Consider the following 20,812-nt stretch of genomic DNA (forward strand, 5'->3'; position numbering starts at 1 on the left):
TGAGGTAAATCGCCTGGCCGCTGATTTCATGCAGAAAAGACACCAGGGCAATTAGAAGAGCACATCAGGAAGCACTGCGCATCAGAGAAGCTTTGAAAATCAGTTTCATGACTGGCCAGGCTATGGTGTGACAGTTCTGTTTGTTTCTCCTTGATGAAAACCCACTCCCTTGGTTGACTCATTCCCTGTAAGCCACCCACCCTCCCCCTTCGATCACAGCTTGCAAAGGAAATAAAGTCACTATAATTTAAAAAACATGTACTCTTTATTAATTGATCATAAAAATAGGGAGAGAACTGACAAGGTAGCTTGGGTGGGGTGTGGGAGGAGGGGAGGAGGAAAGGAAAAGGCTACTTCAAAACCTGTTGAATGACAGCCTTCTGTTGCTTGGGCTGCCCACTGGGGCAGAGTGGCAGGGTGCATGGAGCCTCCCCCCGCATTCTTGGGCATCTGGTTGAGGAGGCTATGGAACTTGGGGAGGGTGGATGGCGCTTAAACAGGGGCTGCAGCAGCACTCTGTGATCCTGCTGCTGTTCCTGAAGCTCCACCAGATGCCAGAGCATGTCCGTTTGACCCCGCAGCAGCCCCAGCATTGCATCCTGCCTCCTCTGATCTTTCTGCCGCCACCTCTCATCTCATTCGTCCCTCCTCACGTTTGTCCCTCCTGTCCTCACATTCATTGGCCCCTTTCCTGTACTGTGATAATGTGTCCTTCCACACATTCAGATGAGCTCTTTCAATGTGGGTTGACTGCATTGTCTCAGAGAACATTTCATCGTGCATGCGGTTTTTTTGCCACCTTATCTGGGAGAGTCTTCGGGACAGAGGAGGGAGGCTTCAAAAATTTGCAGCTGCAGGAGGGAAAAAAGGGAGAGAAGTGTTTAAAAAGATACATTTTACAGAACAATGAGTATACTCACGGTGAACAACGCTATTCACATTACACAGCACATGTGATTTCAGTATAAGGTAGCATTTTGCATCTTATATCGAGTGCCTGCGGCTTTGGTGTTAGAGATCACAGACGCAGGGCCAGACAACAGAATTGGGTTGCAGGTGGCCATGGTAAGCCATAGTCTTTTGACTTCTGCAACCTTCATAAAAGCAGCGCCCTCCTTTCCCACACCAACCAAAGCCTGTTGAGTGCTGCAGTTTCGTGTTAATGTGCAGCAGTAGAAACCAAACTAATTCCCCCATCCAATTCTCTCGGATGATCACTTTAGCCCTCTCCCCACCGCATGGCTGGTATCAGGGAAGATCCCTGCCAGCCAAATGCGAACAGCTCACCGCCAATGCCCCCTACAACTTGGATAACTGCAGGGAGGATTTCTTTTCAGCCACAGGCAAACAGCCCAGTAGGAATGGCCACCTCTGAATGTCCCTTTAATTAAATTCCCGTATTTCAACCAGGTTACCATGAACAATATCACTCTCCTGAGGATAACACAGAGAGATAAAGAATGGATATTGCTTGAATGCCAACAAACACTGGGACCACACACTGCCAGCTTTGTCATGCAATGATACCAAATTACTTGATACTAGTACGGCGTGGTAAAGTGTCCTACCATGGAGGACGGAGTAAGGCTGCTCTCCCCAGAAACCTTCTGCAAAGGCTTTTAGAGTATCTCCAGCAGAGCTTCATGGAGATGTCTCTGGAGGATTTCCGCTCCATCCCCAGACACGTTAACAGACTTTTCCAGTAGCTGTACTGGCTACGAATGCATCCCAAGTCCTCAGGGCAAAATAATCATTAAAAACACTTGCTTTTAAACCATGTATTATATATACAAAGGTACACTCACCAGAGGTCCCTTCTATGGCTTCATAGTCCAGGATACCACCTTGGGAGGGTTGAGAGGGTATTTCAGTCAGGATGAGAAAAAGATCCTGGCTGTTGGGGAGAATGGTGTGCTGTGTGCTCTCCTCAAGCTCTCCTCCTTCTCCTTCTCATCTTCCCCATCGCAAAATCCTCAGGCATGGCTGAGAGTACCTCCTCCTCAGAATCCACGGTCAGGGGTGGGGGAGTGGTGGCGCTGCCCCCCCCCCCGAATTGCATGCAGCTCAGCGTAGAAGTGGCATGTCCACAGCTCTGCCTCCGAGCATCCATTTGATTCTTTGGTTTTCTGGTAGGCTTGTCTGAGGTCCTTAACTTTCACGCAGCACTGTGTTGAGTCCCTGTTGTGGCCTCTCTCCATCATGCCCTTGGAGATTTTTTCAAATGTATTGGCATTTTGTCTTTTGGAACATAGTTCTGATAGCACGGAATCATCTCCCCATACAGCAATCAGATCCAGTACCTCCCATATGGTCCATGCTGGAGCTCTTTTTCGATTCTCGGACTGCATGGTTACCTGTGCTGATGAGCTCTGCACGGTCACCTGTGCTGATGAGCTCAACTGGCCAAACAGAAAATGAGATTCAAAAGTTTGTGGGGCTTTTCCTGTATACCTGGCCAGTGCATCTGAGTTGAAAGTGCTGTCCAGGGTGGTCACAATGGTGCACTGTGGGATAGCTCCTGAAGGCTAATACCGTCAAATTGCGTCCACACTAACCCTGATTTGAACCAGTGATATCAATTTCAGCATTAATCTCCTCATTGGGGAGGAGTACAGAAATTGATTTTAAGAGCCCTTTATGTCGAAGTAAATGGCTTCGTTGTGTGGACGGGTGCAGGGTTAATTGATTTAACACTGCTAAATTCGACCTAAACTCCTAGTGTAGACCAGGCCGAAGACTAGTCCTCCCCTCAACAAAGCATTAATTAAATCAATGAGGGCGTAAGGGGAACAAAAATCAAACAAAAACATGGAACTAACAAGTAATTTGTTAATTATCATTGCTCTATATCCTAGTTTTTATCACATTCCTGGTTTATATGTTTTCCACGTAGGGCACAATCCTGAAAATATTTATATTTAGAAGTGACATACTCATGTCAGTAATCCCATTGATGTGAGTGGAATTTACATGTTAGCAAACTCTATTATATAGACTGTAAACACTTTGGGTCAGGACCTTATCCTTACACCCCGCTCTAAGTATGTAGGACATATTTGAACCTATTAAAATAAAATAAATACTCATCAGATTCAGTAACGTTTTCCCTACACATTTATAACAACATGAATTGGCTATACTAGAAGACATGTTGAACACTGCTGCTACTATCAGAATTTATTATTGTACTATAATCATTGTGGTTCGCCATCTCTCTCATGATTGTCTGCATACAGCGTACAGGTCACAAGAACTGGTAGAAAACTGGGTGCATGGTAGATTCCCACTAAGGAACAAGATGACTTATACTTTCCTAAAACTACTGCTGTTGGTGAAGATACTGTTCCATGTCTCCACTTGTGCTCATACTTCTCTTGTCTAAACTCTACCTATTCTTTTAATCTTGCTGTTGGTGGCATTTACTGATTTTATTAGTGCTGCTAGCTTAAATTCATCAGGGAGCTGTATGGATGAGACAACTTTGCTCACAGTAGATGTGTTTTGGGCTGCTATAATAACAGAAATTCCATATCTGAAATAGATTAGAACTCATGAATAATGGATCATTAGAAAAGAATGTAAGAATCTTGGCTCTCCGGGACAACACAAAGGACAATGAATGACTCTGTGATAAATCGGGGGGGGGGGGGGGAGTAGCTTCCTTTTATGGACAACCAGCCAGCCAGTTTGCCATAAAATCCCTCTTGGTACTCTTCTCTATTTGCTTTACCTGTAATGGGTTAACAAGCCCACAGGTAAAAGGAAAGGAGTTGGCACCTGACCAAAAGAACCAATGGGAGGGATAGAACTTTTTAAAATGGGGACAAAACTTCCCTTTGTCTGTGTGTTGTGGTTCTCCGGGAAAGGGAAACAGGGAGCAGTTATGCTCTGAGAAGCTGAAGGCCAAATATGAAAATCCTCATATCATATCTAGAACTACTTATTTAACAACCAGATATGTAAGTAGATCAGAAATGTTTAGAAAGATGCAATTAGGTTTATTTCTGTTTATTTCTTATTGGCCTGTGGACTCCTCTGTGCTAACCCCAAATGCTTTTTGTTTTGCTTGTAACCTTTAAGCTGGATCTCTAGAAGGTTATTCTTGATGTTTAATTGTTGTAAGTGGGTTTTTTAAATCTAGCAGAAGCTTAAGTGCTAGATGTATTTTCTTCCTTTTTGTTTTTTAATAAAATTTACCTTTTTTAAATAACAGGATTGGATTTTTGGTGTCCTAAGAGATATGTGCATATGTTGTTTAATTAGCTGGGAACAACAGCTAATTTACTTTGTTTTCTTTCTCAGCTCTTCCCTAGAAGGGGGGTGAAAGGGCTTGAGGATACCCCACAGGAAGGAATTCCCAAGTGCACCTTCCTGGGTTTCAAGGGGTTTGCATTTGGGTGGTGGCAGCATCTACCCATCCAAGGTCAGAGAAAAGCTGTAACCTTGGGAGGTTGAAGTGGCCAGTATCAATTTTTAGAATCCTTACAGGCCCCCACCTTCTGCACTCAAAGTGTCAGAGTGGGGAATCAACCTTGACAGACTTGTTTGTATACCTAATTTGAAAAATAGACACTAGAAAAGGGCTTGTCTAAATTAGGGAAATTTGCACCAGTGTAACTACATCACTACAGTTACATTGGTGCAAACCCCTAGTGTAGACACTGTACTGGTGCAATACTAGGTTTTCACTGTGAACACAATATGCAGTTATACCAGTGCAAATTTCCCTAATATAGAAAGTCCTTATTTGAATTTAACATCAATATCCAGCAAAGGAGCACAAGAGAATCTCAACAAATGCACTAAACCAGTGGAAGGACTTTCCTGTTTTATGTATGATCTGGACAGAATATTACTGGAGATATGAAAATGAAACATAACCCCTTACAGGCATACATTATTAATATTATTTGTATAGAGTCACCACTGTGTGGAGTGCTTTATAAATGTGTAGAAAGATATAATTCCTACTTCAAAGTATCTACAAACTAGGCAGACAACACATAACACAGCAACCAGTTAAAGGAGGTAACAAAAATAGCAGAAATGAATGCTGAAGTAAGGTACTTTTTGTTATTTCTGTGCTTTTTTTATTTTTTTAATAGCGGTTGTGAACCTGTCCATGAACGGAGGACTGAGGTTTGTAGGGATATTGAAAACACTCTTATTCTTTAATGTCAGTGGCATTCAATATAGAGAACTACTGACATCAAAGAAAGCAGTGAAAGAAAGACAGTCTATTTTATCTGACAAATTTAAAGGTACGACTCCAGGTACACATTGAACTTTGTTATATTGACATGTGCTTTTCCTGACTATGCCTTTATATTTGTTCTTTTTGTACTTTTGTAATCGTTTGAAATATTTAACCACTATCTTTCTGGTATCATGGTAGTATAACTAGTCTTCAGAACGGAAAAGGTTAGCATTTAGCCTTTTCCATCCTTCCACAAAAGATGGACAATTTTAAAAAAAGAAATTAAAAAACTGGGAAAACTAAAAGAACTTACATTAGAAAAATTATGTATATACCTCTGACAATGTACTGTGACTTCCTAAATGAAAAGTGGCTCTGTGGAGGGAATCTGGAAGGCAGAAAGATAAGATTGCAGGAGGCTCTATCTATGCATACAAAAAAGGGTAGGACTAGGATGATGAATATCAAGAACAACAAAAGTGTTGCTGCAGGGAGGTAAAAGGAGAGAAATAAGTATTTTGTTTCCCATCCCTCAAAGTGGAGACTGGAGGAACATATACTCATCGTTAGGGTTCTCCAAGTCTATTTAAAAAATCCCAAATTCTAAATAAATTATTTTATTTCAAAAAAATAAAAATTAAGTGTCTTACTTCAATAGGTCCCAAGGTCATATCCATTTGTATTTCATTATCACGTATGCTAGACAAAGCTTCCATTGCAAATCTGACATCATCTAAGTCACGAATAGGTCGAGATAATTTCTTCAAATATTCAGTTATAAATGATATCATGTCTGCCATTTTCTTCTTATATTCCTCATTTAAGTAACGACAGAGTAGCATCTTCCATGCTTTGGCTTCAATCGACAAAGCAAGTTTCAATGGTCCTGGTTTAAAAAACCCAATAGTTTATTGCATCTAAATTTTAACGCTCTGAAGACAATTACACTACTTATACAAAAAAATCATGTGTATATCTTCAAAATATAATTATAGTCAGAAAAATTACTGTATAAAGTGAACTGAATTACTTCATTCTATTGTTTCATAATCATTTAAAAGTTATTTCACTTAATCTCTAGTTGTTTTGTACATCTTATCAACTTTAAAGCATCTTAATATGTTTATCTCACTAAAAGAACAAACATATAAGACAACTAACAAAAGGAGAAAATTATTCACTTATACTGCATCATTTCAAATTCACAGAAAAAATCTTCTTTTCATGGAAAATTAGTATAGCTTCATTAAAGTCAATGGAGCTAAACTGATTTACATCATCTGACGATTTGGCATCTTGGGCCTATACTCTTTTACATGACTGCATCTGGAATATGCCACAACTAAAATTTTGAATTGTTACATCGTATCATAAGCAGATAATACACACACACCCAACAGAGAAGTAGAAGAGCCAATGACTGCTTCAGTTACTGGTTATTTTTGGAATAAATAAGAATTTCAATAAACAACACTTCTGAACTCTAGCGATAGAACACGAGTAACTGCTAACCTAACATAATCATTATGTTCATAAAACAAGAATTGCACATAAGTTACTTCCTGTTCTATTATGTGTTTGCCAAAAAGTTCTCATCCGAGCACTAAACAGCTGAATTTGAAAGGGCATGTTGGTGATCACAGATTAAACTTCTAGAAAGAGGCTTACATTTTTGAACCAAGGATGCTGAATGTTCTTGTGATCCATACATATTGCAGGTTTTTCTTAATCCTACCAAGCAATTAACTTCAATAATATCTTGTGACAATGAGTTCCTCAGGCTCATGCACAAAAAAAAAATTATTTTATGAGTTCAAATTTGCTATCTATTTAACTGAATGTCCCTTATTCAAAAAGATGAATTGAAGTGCCCAATCTACCTTCTCTATACCAACCATTCATTATATCTTTATCTTGTCCTTTCTTGTTCATTTTCTCTTTAAAATGAACAGTCCCACTTTTTCAATTTCTCTGTATTTGGAAGTTTTTTCCAGGCCACTAATTCATTATTTTTGCTCCATCATTCACCTCCTCTATTTCGGCTATATTATATACATATATATGTGTGTATAGTGTAGTGTATTTATAACTATGTCGGTCCCAGGACCTTAGAATGACAAGATAGCCCGCTGCACATCGAATGGTCCTTAGAATATGAGCTAACTACTTCTGCTAAACAATCTGTTCCCCCTTGTATTTAGTAGTGATGCTCGAAGTACCTTTCCTAGACCTGAAGAAGAGCACTGTGTAGCTGGAAAGCTTGTCTATCTTACCAACAGAAGTTGATCCCATAAAAGATATTACCTCATCCACCTGATATATTAAGTAGCGTAACTAGAACTCAAGACCATATTTCAGGTGAGGCCTACCATTGACTTATATATACAACATTGTAAAGTTTTGAGTATTATTTTCCATCCCATTCTTCATCCATGCTGATATTTTATTAGGTTCTTTTTACTGCTGCTGATCATATAAGCACAGAAATTCATTAAGCTGTCCACAATGTCCAGGTCTTTTTCCTGAACAGTTACACTTAGTTTAGAACCCAGCAAAGAATGCACGAAGTTCAAATTATTTCTCCCATTTTATGAATTACCTCACCCTTTTTAACAGCAAATTTCAGCTGTCACTGTGTTAGTACTGTGCCATCAGAATTTCACCCCAAATCCTTGTTCAGTCTTCATAAACCTAAATAATTTTATGTTGTCTGCAAACTTTGCCACCTCACTGCTCACCTGGTTTCCCAGATTAATAAATATATTTAAAAACATCAGTGCCAATATGAAACCTTGTGGCACCCCACAGAGAATCTTTTACCATGATGAAAATCAACCATTTATTTCTATTCTTTGTTTTCTGTCTCTTACCCAGTTTCTGATCCACGGCAGAACTTTGCCTCTCACCCTATGAACTCTGGTTAAATCCTGAAAAGACTACTTGATTTTTAAGCAAGGTTTTTTCCCTACTGAGAAGCTCTATTGAATCTTTTTCACAAAGATCTTCATAGCAGAGGTGATTGTCATCAGAAAGCTATTTTGAACATTGCAGTCAACAGATCTACAGCTCATTTATACAAGGTGAGGATAGGCCCATGGGTTCCTCCAACTTATTGGAGGTAATGTGGACTGTGAGCATTTTTGCAAAGACCAGGGAGCACTGGAGATACGTCAAAGGGCCGTGTTTGGATATAATTGTGGATCAACATATAGCAGAAACAGATGATTGCATTGACTCTTCCTTTATGATATGCACGCAAGCATAAGGTAAATCTGCTACATATATAGAGGGGTTAGTTAGTTAATTATTATCCATTATGCCTCTAGCTTTTAGGGCAGTGACAAAGCTCTTCCACTCCGGTCCATGCCCCAGGGTTTTCAGCTCAGCTTCCACAGCTCTTCGCTATGTTGTTTTTAGGCAGCCTCATTTTTGCTTGCCTTCAGGTGTCCATCTTATTGCTATTCTGGTGATGGAATCAGTTTCCATCCAAAGCACATGGCAAATCCATCTCCAACGCCTCCTGGCAATGATGGTGCTCACAGGTCTTGATTTGAGAATGTTCTGGGCCAAAATATACGGAGGATTTTTCTGAGGCAGTTTGTATGAAATGAAGACAGTTTGGACATGTCATACTTTGTCATTCCCCAGCATTCTGCACTATAAAATAGTGTTGAAAGCATGCAGCTCTGATAAATCTTCAGTTGGTTTTGGTGTTGTATTTGATGATTTCCAGACTATATTTAAACTCCTGAAGGTGTTCCAGGCTTTATTGATTCTGTTCCGGATGTCCTGGCTTTTCTACTGTCCTGGCTGATGGTGCTGCCAAGTATGTGAATGTTTCTACATTGGTGAGAACATGATCCTCTATCCGTACTGGTGATTGTGATAGTGCATGACATCTGTCTTATTGTGGTTGATTTCCAGTCCTATTTGCTGGCTGAATGTATTGAGTCAGGTGTTTTTTTTCTTGTTTATGGTGGTGGGTATGTGACAGGAGAGCGAGATCATCTGCAAAGTCCAGGTCTTCAAGGGACAAGAAGGGGTGGAAGTTAATAATTCCATTCTTAGGCCTGGTCTACACTAGTCAGTTATTTTGGAATTAGCTGAATTAATTAAAAAAAAATGAATCCATCCACACCATTAAACCAGTTTTTTCAATTGAAAGGGCTCTTTAATCCAATTTCTGTACTCCACCTCGGCAAGTGAAGTAACACTTAAATCAAAATCGCAATCCCGGGTTAAAGGTATTGTGGATGCAATTTGACATTATTGGCCTCCAGGAGCTATACCAGAATGCTCCTTTGTGACTGCTCTGGACAACACTCTCAATTCCGATGCACTAGCCAAGTGGGCAGGAACAGCTCTGGGAACTTTTGAATTTCATTTCCTATTTGATCACTGTCAGCACAGTCCACCATCACAGGCAACCATGCAGAGTCCACCATCACAAGAGATCACGCAGTCCTGGATTCGCAGACGAGCTCCAGCATGGTCCGAACGGGAGGTACAGGATCTCATCGCATGTTGAGGAGATGAATCTGTTATGGCAGAACTATTTCCAAAAAAAGGAATGCAAATACGTATGCTCCAGGGACATGACGGAAAGAGGCTACTCCAGGGACATAGAGCAGTGTCATACAAAAATCAAGGAACTCAGGAAAGTGTACCAAAAAGCCAGGGAGGCAAACGGGCGAGCTGGGTCACATCCCCATATATGATGCTTCTACAATGAGCTGCATGCAATTATGGGGGGTGACACTACCACTACCCCACCACTGTCTGTGGACATCTGCAAGGGGAGAGTTGCATGTAGTGAGGAGGATGAGTCATTGGAGGATGAAGAGAAGGAGGAGGAGAAGGAGGAGGACAGTGCACAGGCGGCAAGAGAGGAATCCGCTTTCCCTCCTAGCCAGGAACTAGTCTTAATGCTGGAGCCAACAGCCTCCCCACATTCCCAAGGCAAGCTCCCGGACCATGACCCTGGAGAAGGTGCTTCTGGTGAGTGAGAGCCTGATCGGAGCCATGAAGTGGGGGACTGGGGGAAACCCAGCCATGCTGGGCTGTTTGCGTTTAGTTTAAAGAGCTCATCCCTGCTCAGAGCCTCATCAGAGCCACACAGTGGGTGCGGGGGGTGGGAAGGAGGGTGTTGTGTGACCCAATCATCCCAGAGAGCCCGCAGGCCCTCCTTTTATTAGGCAAATCCACCAGACATTGCTTGCTATGGGAAAGGGGGACCGGCAATTTGAAAGCATTGAAATGAATGCGGAAGAAGCAGAACCCTGCGTGTCCCGAGGGCTTACCATGGCTGCTTGCAAGTTGAATTCTGTTGCCCGGCTGTGTTTGATGGTTTACTCACACCAAAGTGGCAGGCACTTCAGTACAAGAGGCAAAATGCTAACTTGTACCGAAAGAACATTTGCTGTGTATTATGAATTGCCTGTTTAACTGAGAAAGAGTGTCCCTTTTGTTCTCTGAAACGTATCTTTTAAAATACTACCTTCTCTTTTTCTCCTCACGCAGGTGCAAATGTTTCAATGCGGCACCTATCTACTCTGTCCCCAGAGGCTGGTCCAAATTAGAAGACGGAAAAAAAGAACTTGGGATGACATGTTTGCTGAGCTTATGTGGTCCTTCTGCATGGATAGGGCTCAGCTGAATACATAGAGGCAAACAATTGCAGAGTCATAGAATATCAGGATTGGAAGGGACCTCAGGAGGTCATCTAGTCTAACCCCTTGATCAAAGCAGGACCAAACCCCACACAGATTTTTTCCCCCCAAATGGCCCCCTCAAGGACTGAGCTCACAACCCTGGGTTTAGCAGGCCAATGCTCAAACCACTGAGCTATGCCTCCCCCTGTAAAGCATTACAGGAACACAAAAAGAGGAAGGGCGTGTGTGATGAGAGCAGGCAGGGCGCTATGGTCAAGTTCATGTGGGAGCAAACTGACATGCTACACTGTATGGTGTATCTAACGTGGGAAAGGCAGCAAGACCAAACTGAAACTGCAGCCCCTGTATAACCACCCTCCCTCCTCCCCAAGTTCCATAGCCTCCTCACCCAGATGCCCAAGAACACAAGGGGGGAGGCAACGGGGACCCACACACTCAAACCCAGAGGATCGCCCAAGCAGCAGAAAGTTGGCATATGTGAACTTTTGATTTGGTTTCTGGACTTGTCCTTCCCTCCTACTCCTCCACTCCACAACCCAATACCTCCCCTCCCCCCGGTCTACCTTCTGATTTCTCTCAATGTGTTGTGCAACAAATAATAAAGACTGGTTTTTTAAACAATTTTGACTTTATTTCCTTTCATATATACAGGGGCCGGGTAACTTCAAGAGAAACAAACACAACTGTCACATCGTACCCTGGCCAATCATGAAACTGGCTTTCAGAGCTTTTCTGATGTGCAGTGTGCCCTGCTGCGCTCTTCTAATCGCCTTGTTGTCTGGCTGTGCGAAATTAGCCATCAGGTGAGTTGCCTCAACCTCCGACCCTGCCATAAATGTCTCCCCTTATTCTCACAGATATTGTGGAGCACAAAACAAACAACAATTACAGTTGGAATATTGGTTGTGCTGAGATCTAACCAAGTCAGTAAACTGCAGCCAGTGTGCTTTCAAATGTCCAAAAAGCACACTTTACCACCATTCTGCACTTGCTCATCCTGTATTTGAACTGCTTCTTACTACTGTCCAAGGTGCCTGTGTACAGCTTCATGAACCATGGAATTAAGGGGTAGGCTGGGTCCCAGAGGATAACTATAGGCATTTCAACATCCTCAACAGTAATTTTCTGGTCTGGGAAGTAAGTCCCTTCCTGCAGCTGTTCAAACAGACCAGAGTTCCTGAAGATGCAAGCGTCATGCACCTTTCCTGGCCATCCCACGTTGATGTTGCTGAAACGTCCCTTGTGATCCTCCAGTACCTGTAACACCATGGAAAAGTACCCCTTGCAGTTTACATACTGGCCATCCCGGTGTGCTGGGGCCAAGATAGGGATATGCATTCGGTCTATTGCCCCGCCACAGTTAGGGAACCCCAGTGCATTAAAGCCATCCACAATGGTCTGCACATTTCCCAAAGTCACTATCCTTGATAGCAGCTGGTCAATGATTGTCTTGGCTACTTGCTGCACAGCAGCCCCCACAGTAGATTTGTCCACTCCAAACTGATTCCCTACTGACTGGTAGCTGTCGGGTATTGCAAGCTTCCACAGTACTATGGCCACTCGCTTCTCAACTGTGAGGGCTGCTCTTATTTTGGTGTCTTTGAGCTTCAGGGCAGTGGACAGCAAGTCACAAAGTTCCATGAAAGTGGCTCTATGCATACGAAAGTTTTGCAGCCACTGGGAATCATCCCAGACCTGCAACACTATGCGGTCCCACCAGTTGTGCTTGTTTCCCATGGCATGAACCTGGCCCAATGCCACCATGATCTCCCAATCGCCACATGCTGTGCTTCTAGGAACGTCTGTGTCCATGTCCTCATCAGTATAGTAATCGCGCTGTCATCGTTTCCTCACCCGGTTTTGCAGGTACTGAACATACTGCTGGATAATGTGTGAAGTATTTACAATGGTCAAAGCTGCAGTGGAGATCCGAGAGGGATCCATGCTTGCCACACTATGGTGCCTGCACGGGTAATCCTGGGATGAAACATAGCAGAGTTGTTCAGTTCAAGATGGCCTATAAAAGGTGGGAAATGGTTGTCTTCTGTAACTTTCATGGAGGCGAGAAGCTCGCTAGAGCTGCAAGATCAGGAGAGCAGAGTTTGTGGCAGAAGCTGTGTGGCTCAGTTCACGATGGCCGACAAACGGCAGAAAATGGTTGCCTTCTGTAGCTTCCACCGGAGCCCAGGACAGACAACATGAAGAAATTTGCTAGCGCTGCAAGAGTGGGAGAGCAGACTTTGCGGCAGAAGCTGTGCGGCTCAGTTCACGATGGCCGAAAAAAGGCAGGAAATGGTTAGATAACAGGGTAGCTAGAAAGACAGGAGGACATGCGAGGTGGATTCATAGTAACAGGAGATAGGCGGTGCACTGTATTGCACTGTCTGCTGGCAGTATGGCGTCTGCCGTAGCTTTCACAGAGGGAGGAGCGAGTGACGAAACACATCCAGAAACACCTGCGAGAATGTTTTTGCCCCATCAGCACCATTAGTGGGATAGCTACCCACAGTGCACCGCTCCAATATTTGATGCTAGCCTTGGTACTGTGGATGCACTCCACCGAATTCACGTGCTTTAGTAGGGACACACAACAGCAAATGTATAAAATTGCTTCTGAAAATTCGAATAGAATAATTTTGAATTAATTTTGTACGGTAGACGTACCCTTAGTTTGATCTTTACTGAACAGGTAGGGTTTCTTTAAGTCCAGAACAGACTGTATTTTTAAATTTTTCAAATATTTAAAAAAAAAAACCAACAAAATAAATGCCTGAGAACTAGTGCTGGAGCATTTTCTATGGCTACAACGTACAAGTGACGTACGATTAGGACTTCCATTGTTTTTCAGTATATGTGAGGAGATGCCATTTATTAGTTACAACAGAGCGAATTACAGGAGGTATCTATCCTTAATGATTTCCAAGACCCTGGTTGTTTTTTGCCCTTTGGAAAATTTAATTTGATCTTCTTGAAAATTAAAAGCAGCCTGACTGTTGGAGTAGCATCTTCTGCCTTCTCTGATACATGTTCTTCAGGCGTTACCTCTGCACTACGAATTCTGTCTTCTGGTTTGTGCATCCTAATATCTCTAAAATAATATTTGCCTATAATGGTGTAAAATCTCAGCTTTTCTTACTTGTGGGAAAGTAGAGAATACTGTGGAACAGCTCTCTAACCAAGAGATCTCAAAATATTTCTTCCTTAAATTTACATATGCCACAACCATAGTGCTGGCTGAATCATATCCAGACATATCAGGATTTTAGTCAGCAAATCATTTAAGCTGATTGTCTTCAATGTGACTACTCACATGCTTAAAATTAAGAATATGCTTAAGGTGATTTTGTGAATCCAGACTTTAGTGACAAAAAGGGCACAGCAAACTGCTTGTTGTTCCTGTTGGGTGATGTGTCCAAATATATTTTCAGTGTTGCTCCCCTATCTTTCAGACTGACTGTCATGGTACAATTCCCCACTCTGAACCTTAGCGTCCAAAAGATGGGGTACCAGCATGAATTCTTCTAAGCTCAATTACCAGCTTAGTACCCGTAGCACTGCCACCAACCAGGAATTCCAGTGCCTGGTGCACTCTGGTCCCCACAAAACCTTGCCCGGGGACCCCCAAGACCCAGACCCTCTGGATCTTAACACAAGGAAAGTAAAAGCAGCAAAGAATCCTGTGGCACCTTATAGACTAACAGACGTTTTGGAGCATGAGCTTTCGTGGGTGAATACCCACTTCTTCAGATGCATGTGGTGGAAATATCCAGGGGCAGGTATATATATGCTAGCAAGCAAGCTAGAGATAACGAGGTCAGTTCAATCAGGGAGGATGAGGCCCTGTTCTAGCAGTTGAGGTGTGAAAACCAAGAGAGGAGAAACTGGTTCTGTAGTTGGCAAGCCATTCACAGTCTTTGTTCAATCCTGAGCTGATGGTGTCAAATTTGCAGATGAACTGAAGCTCAGCAGTTTCTCTTTGAAGTCTGGTCCTGAAGTTTTTTTGCTGCAGGATGGCCACCTTAAGGTCTGCTATAGTGTGGCCAGGGAGGTTGAAGTGCTCTCCTACAGGTTTTTGTATATTGCCATTCCTAATGTCTGATTTGTGTCCATTTATCCTTTTCCATAGAGACTGTCCAGTTTGGCCGATGTACATAGCAAAGGGGCATTGCTGGCATATGATGGCGTATATTACATTGGTGGATGTGCAGGTGAATGAACCAGTGATGGTATGGCTGATCTGGTTAGGTCCTGTGATGGTGTCGCTGGTGTAGATATGTGGGCAGAGTTGGCATCGAGGTTTGTTGCATGGATTGGTTCCTGAGCTAGAGTTATTATAGTGCGGTGTGCAGTTACTGGTGAGAATATGTTTCAGGTTGGCAGGTTGTCTGTGGGCAAGGACTGGCCTGCCACCCAAGGCCTGTGAAAGTGTGGGATAATTGTCCAGGATGGGTTGTAGATCCTTGATGATGCGTTGAAGGGGTTTTAGCTGGGGGCTGTATGTGATGGCCAGTGGAGTCCTGTTGGTTTCTTTCTTGGGTTTGTCTTGCTGTAGGAGGCTTCTGGGTACACGTCTGGCTGTCACCTGACCAGAGGACCAATCAGACGTGTACCCAGACGTGGCCATCCTGCAGCAAAAAAACTTCAGGACCAGACTTCAAAGAGAAACTGCTGAGCTTCAGTTCATCTGCAAATTTGACACCATCAGCTCAGGATTGAACAAAGACTGTGAATGGCTTGCCAACTACAGAACCAGTTTCTCCTCTCTTGGTTTTCACACCTCAACTGCTAGAACAGGGCCTCATCCTCCCTGATTGAACTGACCTCGTTATCTCTAGCTTGCTTGCTAGCATATATATACCTGCCCCTGGATATTTCCACCACATGCATCTGAAGAAGTGGGTATTCACCCACGAAAGCTCATGCTCCAAAACGTCTGTTAGTCTATAAGGTGCCACAGGATTCTTTGCTGCTTTTACAGATCCAGACTAACACAGCTACCCCTCTGATACTTGACACAAGGAAAGTAAACCTTTTCCCTCACTGTTGCCTCTCCCAGGCTTCCCCTCCCTGGGTTACCTTGGAAGATCACTGTGTGATTCAAACTCCTTGAATCATAAAACAGAGAGGACAATTCACCTTCCTCCCTCCTTCTCTTTCCCCCTCCCAGACTCTTCCTGAGAGAAAGTAATCCTGGCACAGAGAGAAATCAGCCTCTCTCTCTTCCCTCCTTTCTCCCCACCAATTCCCTGGTGAATCCAGACCCAGTCCCCTGGGGTCTCACCAGAATAAAAAACAATTAAGTTCTTAAACAAGAAAAGCTTTTAATTAAAGAAAGAAAAAACAGTAAAAATTATCTTTGTAAATTTAAAAAAAAATGGAATAGGTACAGGGTCTTTCAGCTATAGACACTGGGAACACCCTCCCAGCCTAAGTATACAAGTACAAATTAAAATCTTTTCAGCAAAATACCAATTTGAACTCCTTTCAGCCAAATACACATTTGACTCCTCCCAACCAAATACACATTTCCAAATAAAGAAAACAACCATAAGCCTAACTCGCTTTATCTACCTAGTACTCACTAGTCTGAACTTATAAGAACCTGTATTGGAGAGACTGGAGAGAAACCTGGTTGCACATCTGCTCCCTCTGAGCCCCCAGAGTGAACACAACCAAAACTCACAGCACAGCACAAAAACTTCCCTCCCTCAAGATTGAAAGTATCCTGTCCTCTGATTGGTCCTCTGGTCAGGTGACAGCCAGGCTTACTGAACTTGTTAACCCTTTACAGTTAAAGAGATATAAAGTACTTCTGTGCTATTAACTTTTCTTATCTGTTTATGACACTGACATCTATGATATAACTCCTGAAAAAGTGAGAGTCATTAGTTGCAGTGAATTCTTTAATTTAAATATTACACCAACAGCTTAAGCAATGGAATCAGATTCAAGTTCTGATTCAGATAGTTCTATGTTCTCTAAGCTCTATGTACTTGATCAGCATTTTGTTTAATTTCCTCTTTATACAGTTGATCTTTACGCATGTTGTGTATAGTTATGCTTCTGTGAATGGGCTGCTCTGGCTATGCCAGCACTGAAGAGAAAAATATGACTTATGTAGAAAAATGGAAGGGATGAGCAAAAGGGTGGAAACTCTGAAACCACTAAGACATTAAAATATGGAGAAGTATCCAGGAACACAGTCTCAATTAAGGAGCCAGCTCAAACGAACGTTAGCCCAAGAAATTAAAGAACAGCTAATATATTAAAGCTTTGAAGTTTTCTCACAAAATTGAATATTGTATGGGGCAGTTATCATCTCAATCCTTTTCTGATTCAGATGATCTTTCCCCATGAGACTGTTGAAGAGGGATCCCAACTGAGAAATTTTGGAAAGGGCTCCGTAAATTCTAAATTTATCATGAATCCCACACCGAAAAGATAAGGAATTACTTGATATATTGCATCCTAAGTGGTTGTGGATGTTGAACCTTTCACCAGATAGTTATCTAAATATAGGATTACTTGAGCCTTGGCTTTATCGCTTCCACTGTGTAACAGGGAAGCTTGCCCCATAGGCAGAGATTCTGGGGCTAAGCCAACCCTGATTATAGGTTAATCCCCATCTGAGCAGGATCAGGAAACTCCCTATAAAGGGCAGCTGGTGGCTGCAGAATGCTGGGGGATGTCCAGGAAACAAAGGCTTGAGAAGTTATAGCTAGCTGGAACAGACTGAGCTGCAGGGAGCAAGATTAGCACATGCAGAAAGTTTGAACTGTGCCCAGCTATGGGAAAGAGGACTAGGAATCCACCAGCTAAGGAGAGAGAGACATTGAACTGAGGCTGGGACCTGGCCAGCCAGCGTATATTTTAAGAGTGAATAAATTGGACCCCAGGTGGGGGAATATTTTAATTTCCTTTGGACTGTCTTGAATTTGTTGGTACCCTATGAAGGCGACAACACAGGCAGACCACTGCAGAGCAACCTCTGATCATGAGGGGTGCTCGGGTAGCAACCAACTGCATGACACATAACCAGAACATTTTCAAAGCTGAACAGAAAAAAGGAATATTGTTAGTGTTCTTTACAGAGGGCAAATTCAAGATTCTTCTGGTGAGCTTTGAAAATAAGAATGTGTGAATACTTTCTTATAGGTCTACTGAAGAAAAACCTTGCCAGGGTTCATGACAAATTACTATCAAAGAGGAAGTTACTCACCTTGTGCAGTAACAAGAGTTCTTTGAGATGTGTATCCCTACTTTGGGTATTGGTGTGTCCCTGCACTGTAGATCGGAGATTTTCGGTAGTGGTGCTCAGTTGGGGTGCACATGCACAGTAGTCATCTCGCAGTGCTGTTGGCACCTCATCTACTGCACGCACGACCCAACCCTTTCATTTCGTTCTCTACTGCAGAGCTCAATTAGTGAACTCCAAAGTAGAGGGGAGGAGGGTGGATAGTGGAGCACCCACAGGGACACAAATCTCGAAGAACCCTCGTTATTGCACAAGGTGAGTAACTTCCTCTTCTTCTTCAAAGTAATGTCCCTGTGGGTGCTTCGCTTCAGGTGACTGTAGAGCAGTGCCCCACTGTGGACAGAAGGGGATTTGGATTCGCATGAGTTGTTTCAGAAAGCACAGTAAGGCCTAATATAGTGTCTGACATAGAACATTGGATGATGACATAGTGTTTTGCAAAGGTGTGCTCAGAAGCCCAGGTGGCAGCCTTGCATATGTCTATCAGAGGGACATTGTTCAGGAAGGCTATAGACGTAGCTATGGAACATGTGGAGTGTGATTGGATCCCTTGTGGGGATCCTTTTTATGCAGCCAATAGCAAAGTTGGATACATGTAGAGATCCATTTAGATAGTCTCTGGGTTGATATTGCACATCCTTTGGAGTGTTCTATTGTGGAAATAAACAGCCTTGGAGATTTTTGGAAGGGTTTGGTTCTGTCTAAGTAAAACGCTATGGCTCACTGATATCGAGCGTAAGTAGGATGACCTCTTGTGAGTTTCCATTTGGTTTTGGGTAAAACGTGGGAAGGTGTATGGGTTAGTTTATGTGAAAGGGTGTCGATATTTTAGGCAACAATTTTGGATGTGGTCACAATGTGACCTTGTATTTAGAAAACACGGTGAAGGGGACTCAGCCATCAGTGCCCCAATTTTACTGACTCATCTGGCTGAGGCGATTGCAACCAAGCACGCAGCTTTCATAGACGGATGGAGGAGTGAAAGGCCCAAAACTGGCTCTGGTGAGGCATTTAAGTACAAGATTCAAGTCCCATGGGGGTGTAGGTTGTCAGACTTCCATGTAAATGTTTTGTATACAAATGAGGAAGCATTTAGTGATTGGGTGTGCAAAGACTGACGTTCCATCCCACTTATGGTGAAAGGTCACTAAGTGTACTTTAATTGAGCTTATAGATCAGCCCGAGTCTTTCAATTCCACTATGTAGTTCATTACAATCGGGAGAGGTGCCGTGACTGCAATTAACTGTTTTTGTTGGCGCCATAGTGAAAATCTCTTCCATTTTTGGAAGTAAGTATTGCGAGTAGTGGATCTCTTACTATTTAATAACATGTTTCACTCTTTCCAAGCAGGCTAATTCATTGTGTTGGAACCATGTGGGAGTCATGCTCTGAGGTGAAGTTTCTCTGGATTTGGGAGGTGAGTCCAGCCTTTGCTCTGTGAGAGGAGATCCACCTACAAGAGAAGAGCTCATGGACTGCACACTGCCAAGCACATCAGGTAAGGGAACCAAGTCTGTCTGGGCCACATTGGAGCAATCAATATGACATGGACTCTGTTGGTCCATATTTTGTGAATGACTTGCGAGATTAGAGGTATTGGTGGGAATGCGTACATGAGTGCTGCGTCCCATTTGATGAAGAAAGCATCCCCTAGTGACTAGGGTGCTATAAATGGGGCACTTGTGGTTCATTTCAGATGCAAAGAGATCTACAGATGAAGATTCTCATTTCTGAAATATTGATTGGAGGACACTGTCGTGTATTTCCCATTCGTGTTCCTGGAGATATGTCTGCTTAGCATGTTCTCTGTTATGTTCTGGCACCCAGGGAGGTCAGATGACAAGATGGTTATTTTGTTGTGTATGCACCAGTTCCATAGTTTAATGGCTTCAATGCATAATGAATGGGAGCAAGCTCATCTTTCGTGATTGATATAGAACACACGTTGGTCAGTATCTGGATTGACTTATTTCATATGATTGGAAGGAAGTGTCTGCATGCATTTTATACCACCCAGAGCTCTAGGAGATTAATGTGAAGTTGGGCTTCCATTGGTGACCACCTGTTTTGTACAGTGTGCTGGTCCAGGTGAGCACCCCAGCCTAGCAATGATGCATCCATCGTAATTATTAGTGATAATGGATCCTGTTGGAAAGGGATCACTGTGCAGATATTTTCTAGTTTCGTCCACCACTTTAGGGATACAATGACTCTTGATGGTATTGTTACTCTTTTGTTTAGACTGTGTTAGATGGGGATGTATACTGAGCTCAGCCAGCCCTATAGGCAATGCATATGCAATCTCATGTGTCTTACCACAAACGTTATGGCCGCATATGACCTAATAGTTGTAGGCAGGTTCTGGCAGACATTTGAGGGCTGGTGACAGTCGTGATGAGGTTGTTTAGTGCTAGAATCTGGGGCCAAGTAACGATGCTCTGGCCTGTATAGAATTGAGATAGGCCTCAATGAATTCCAGTTGTTGCACTAGGGTTAAGGCTTATTTTTGTACATTTATTTGCAACTCCATGGTCTGGAACATGTTCTGCACCATGTTTGTCTTTTCTTTCTTAGTCATAGCTTTCAGTAGACAGTCGTTAAGGTATGAGAAGATCATTACCGACTGTTTTCGCAAGTGGACTGCCACTACTGCAAGGGTTTTGGGAAAAAATTTGTGTGGCACTGGA

At 42.8% G+C, this 20,812-nt stretch overlaps 3 protein-coding genes across 3 annotated transcripts in view; all 3 read right to left on the reverse strand.

Moving 5' to 3' along the window:
• The window catches only part of DNAH8 (dynein axonemal heavy chain 8), a 593,210-nt gene that overhangs the window by 348,150 nt on the left and 224,248 nt on the right, over nt 1–20,812 (reverse strand). The window contains exon 30 of the mRNA XM_050948396.1: nt 5,848–6,083. Coding sequence (XP_050804353.1) covers nt 5,848–6,083 — 236 coding nt within the window. The remainder of the gene's footprint in view (nt 1–5,847; nt 6,084–20,812) is intronic.
• Nucleotides 1–20,812, reverse strand: part of LOC127048745 (uncharacterized) — a 125,968-nt gene that overhangs the window by 60,893 nt on the left and 44,263 nt on the right. The window lies entirely within an intron of this gene.
• The window catches only part of LOC127048750 (myb/SANT-like DNA-binding domain-containing protein 2), a 366,512-nt gene that overhangs the window by 23,326 nt on the left and 322,374 nt on the right, over nt 1–20,812 (reverse strand). The gene's annotated exons all lie outside the window — the stretch shown is intronic.

The sequence above is a fragment of the Gopherus flavomarginatus genome, chromosome 4 (assembly GCF_025201925.1).
Source record: "Gopherus flavomarginatus isolate rGopFla2 chromosome 4, rGopFla2.mat.asm, whole genome shotgun sequence".
Classification (NCBI taxonomy): domain Eukaryota; kingdom Metazoa; phylum Chordata; order Testudines; family Testudinidae; genus Gopherus; species Gopherus flavomarginatus.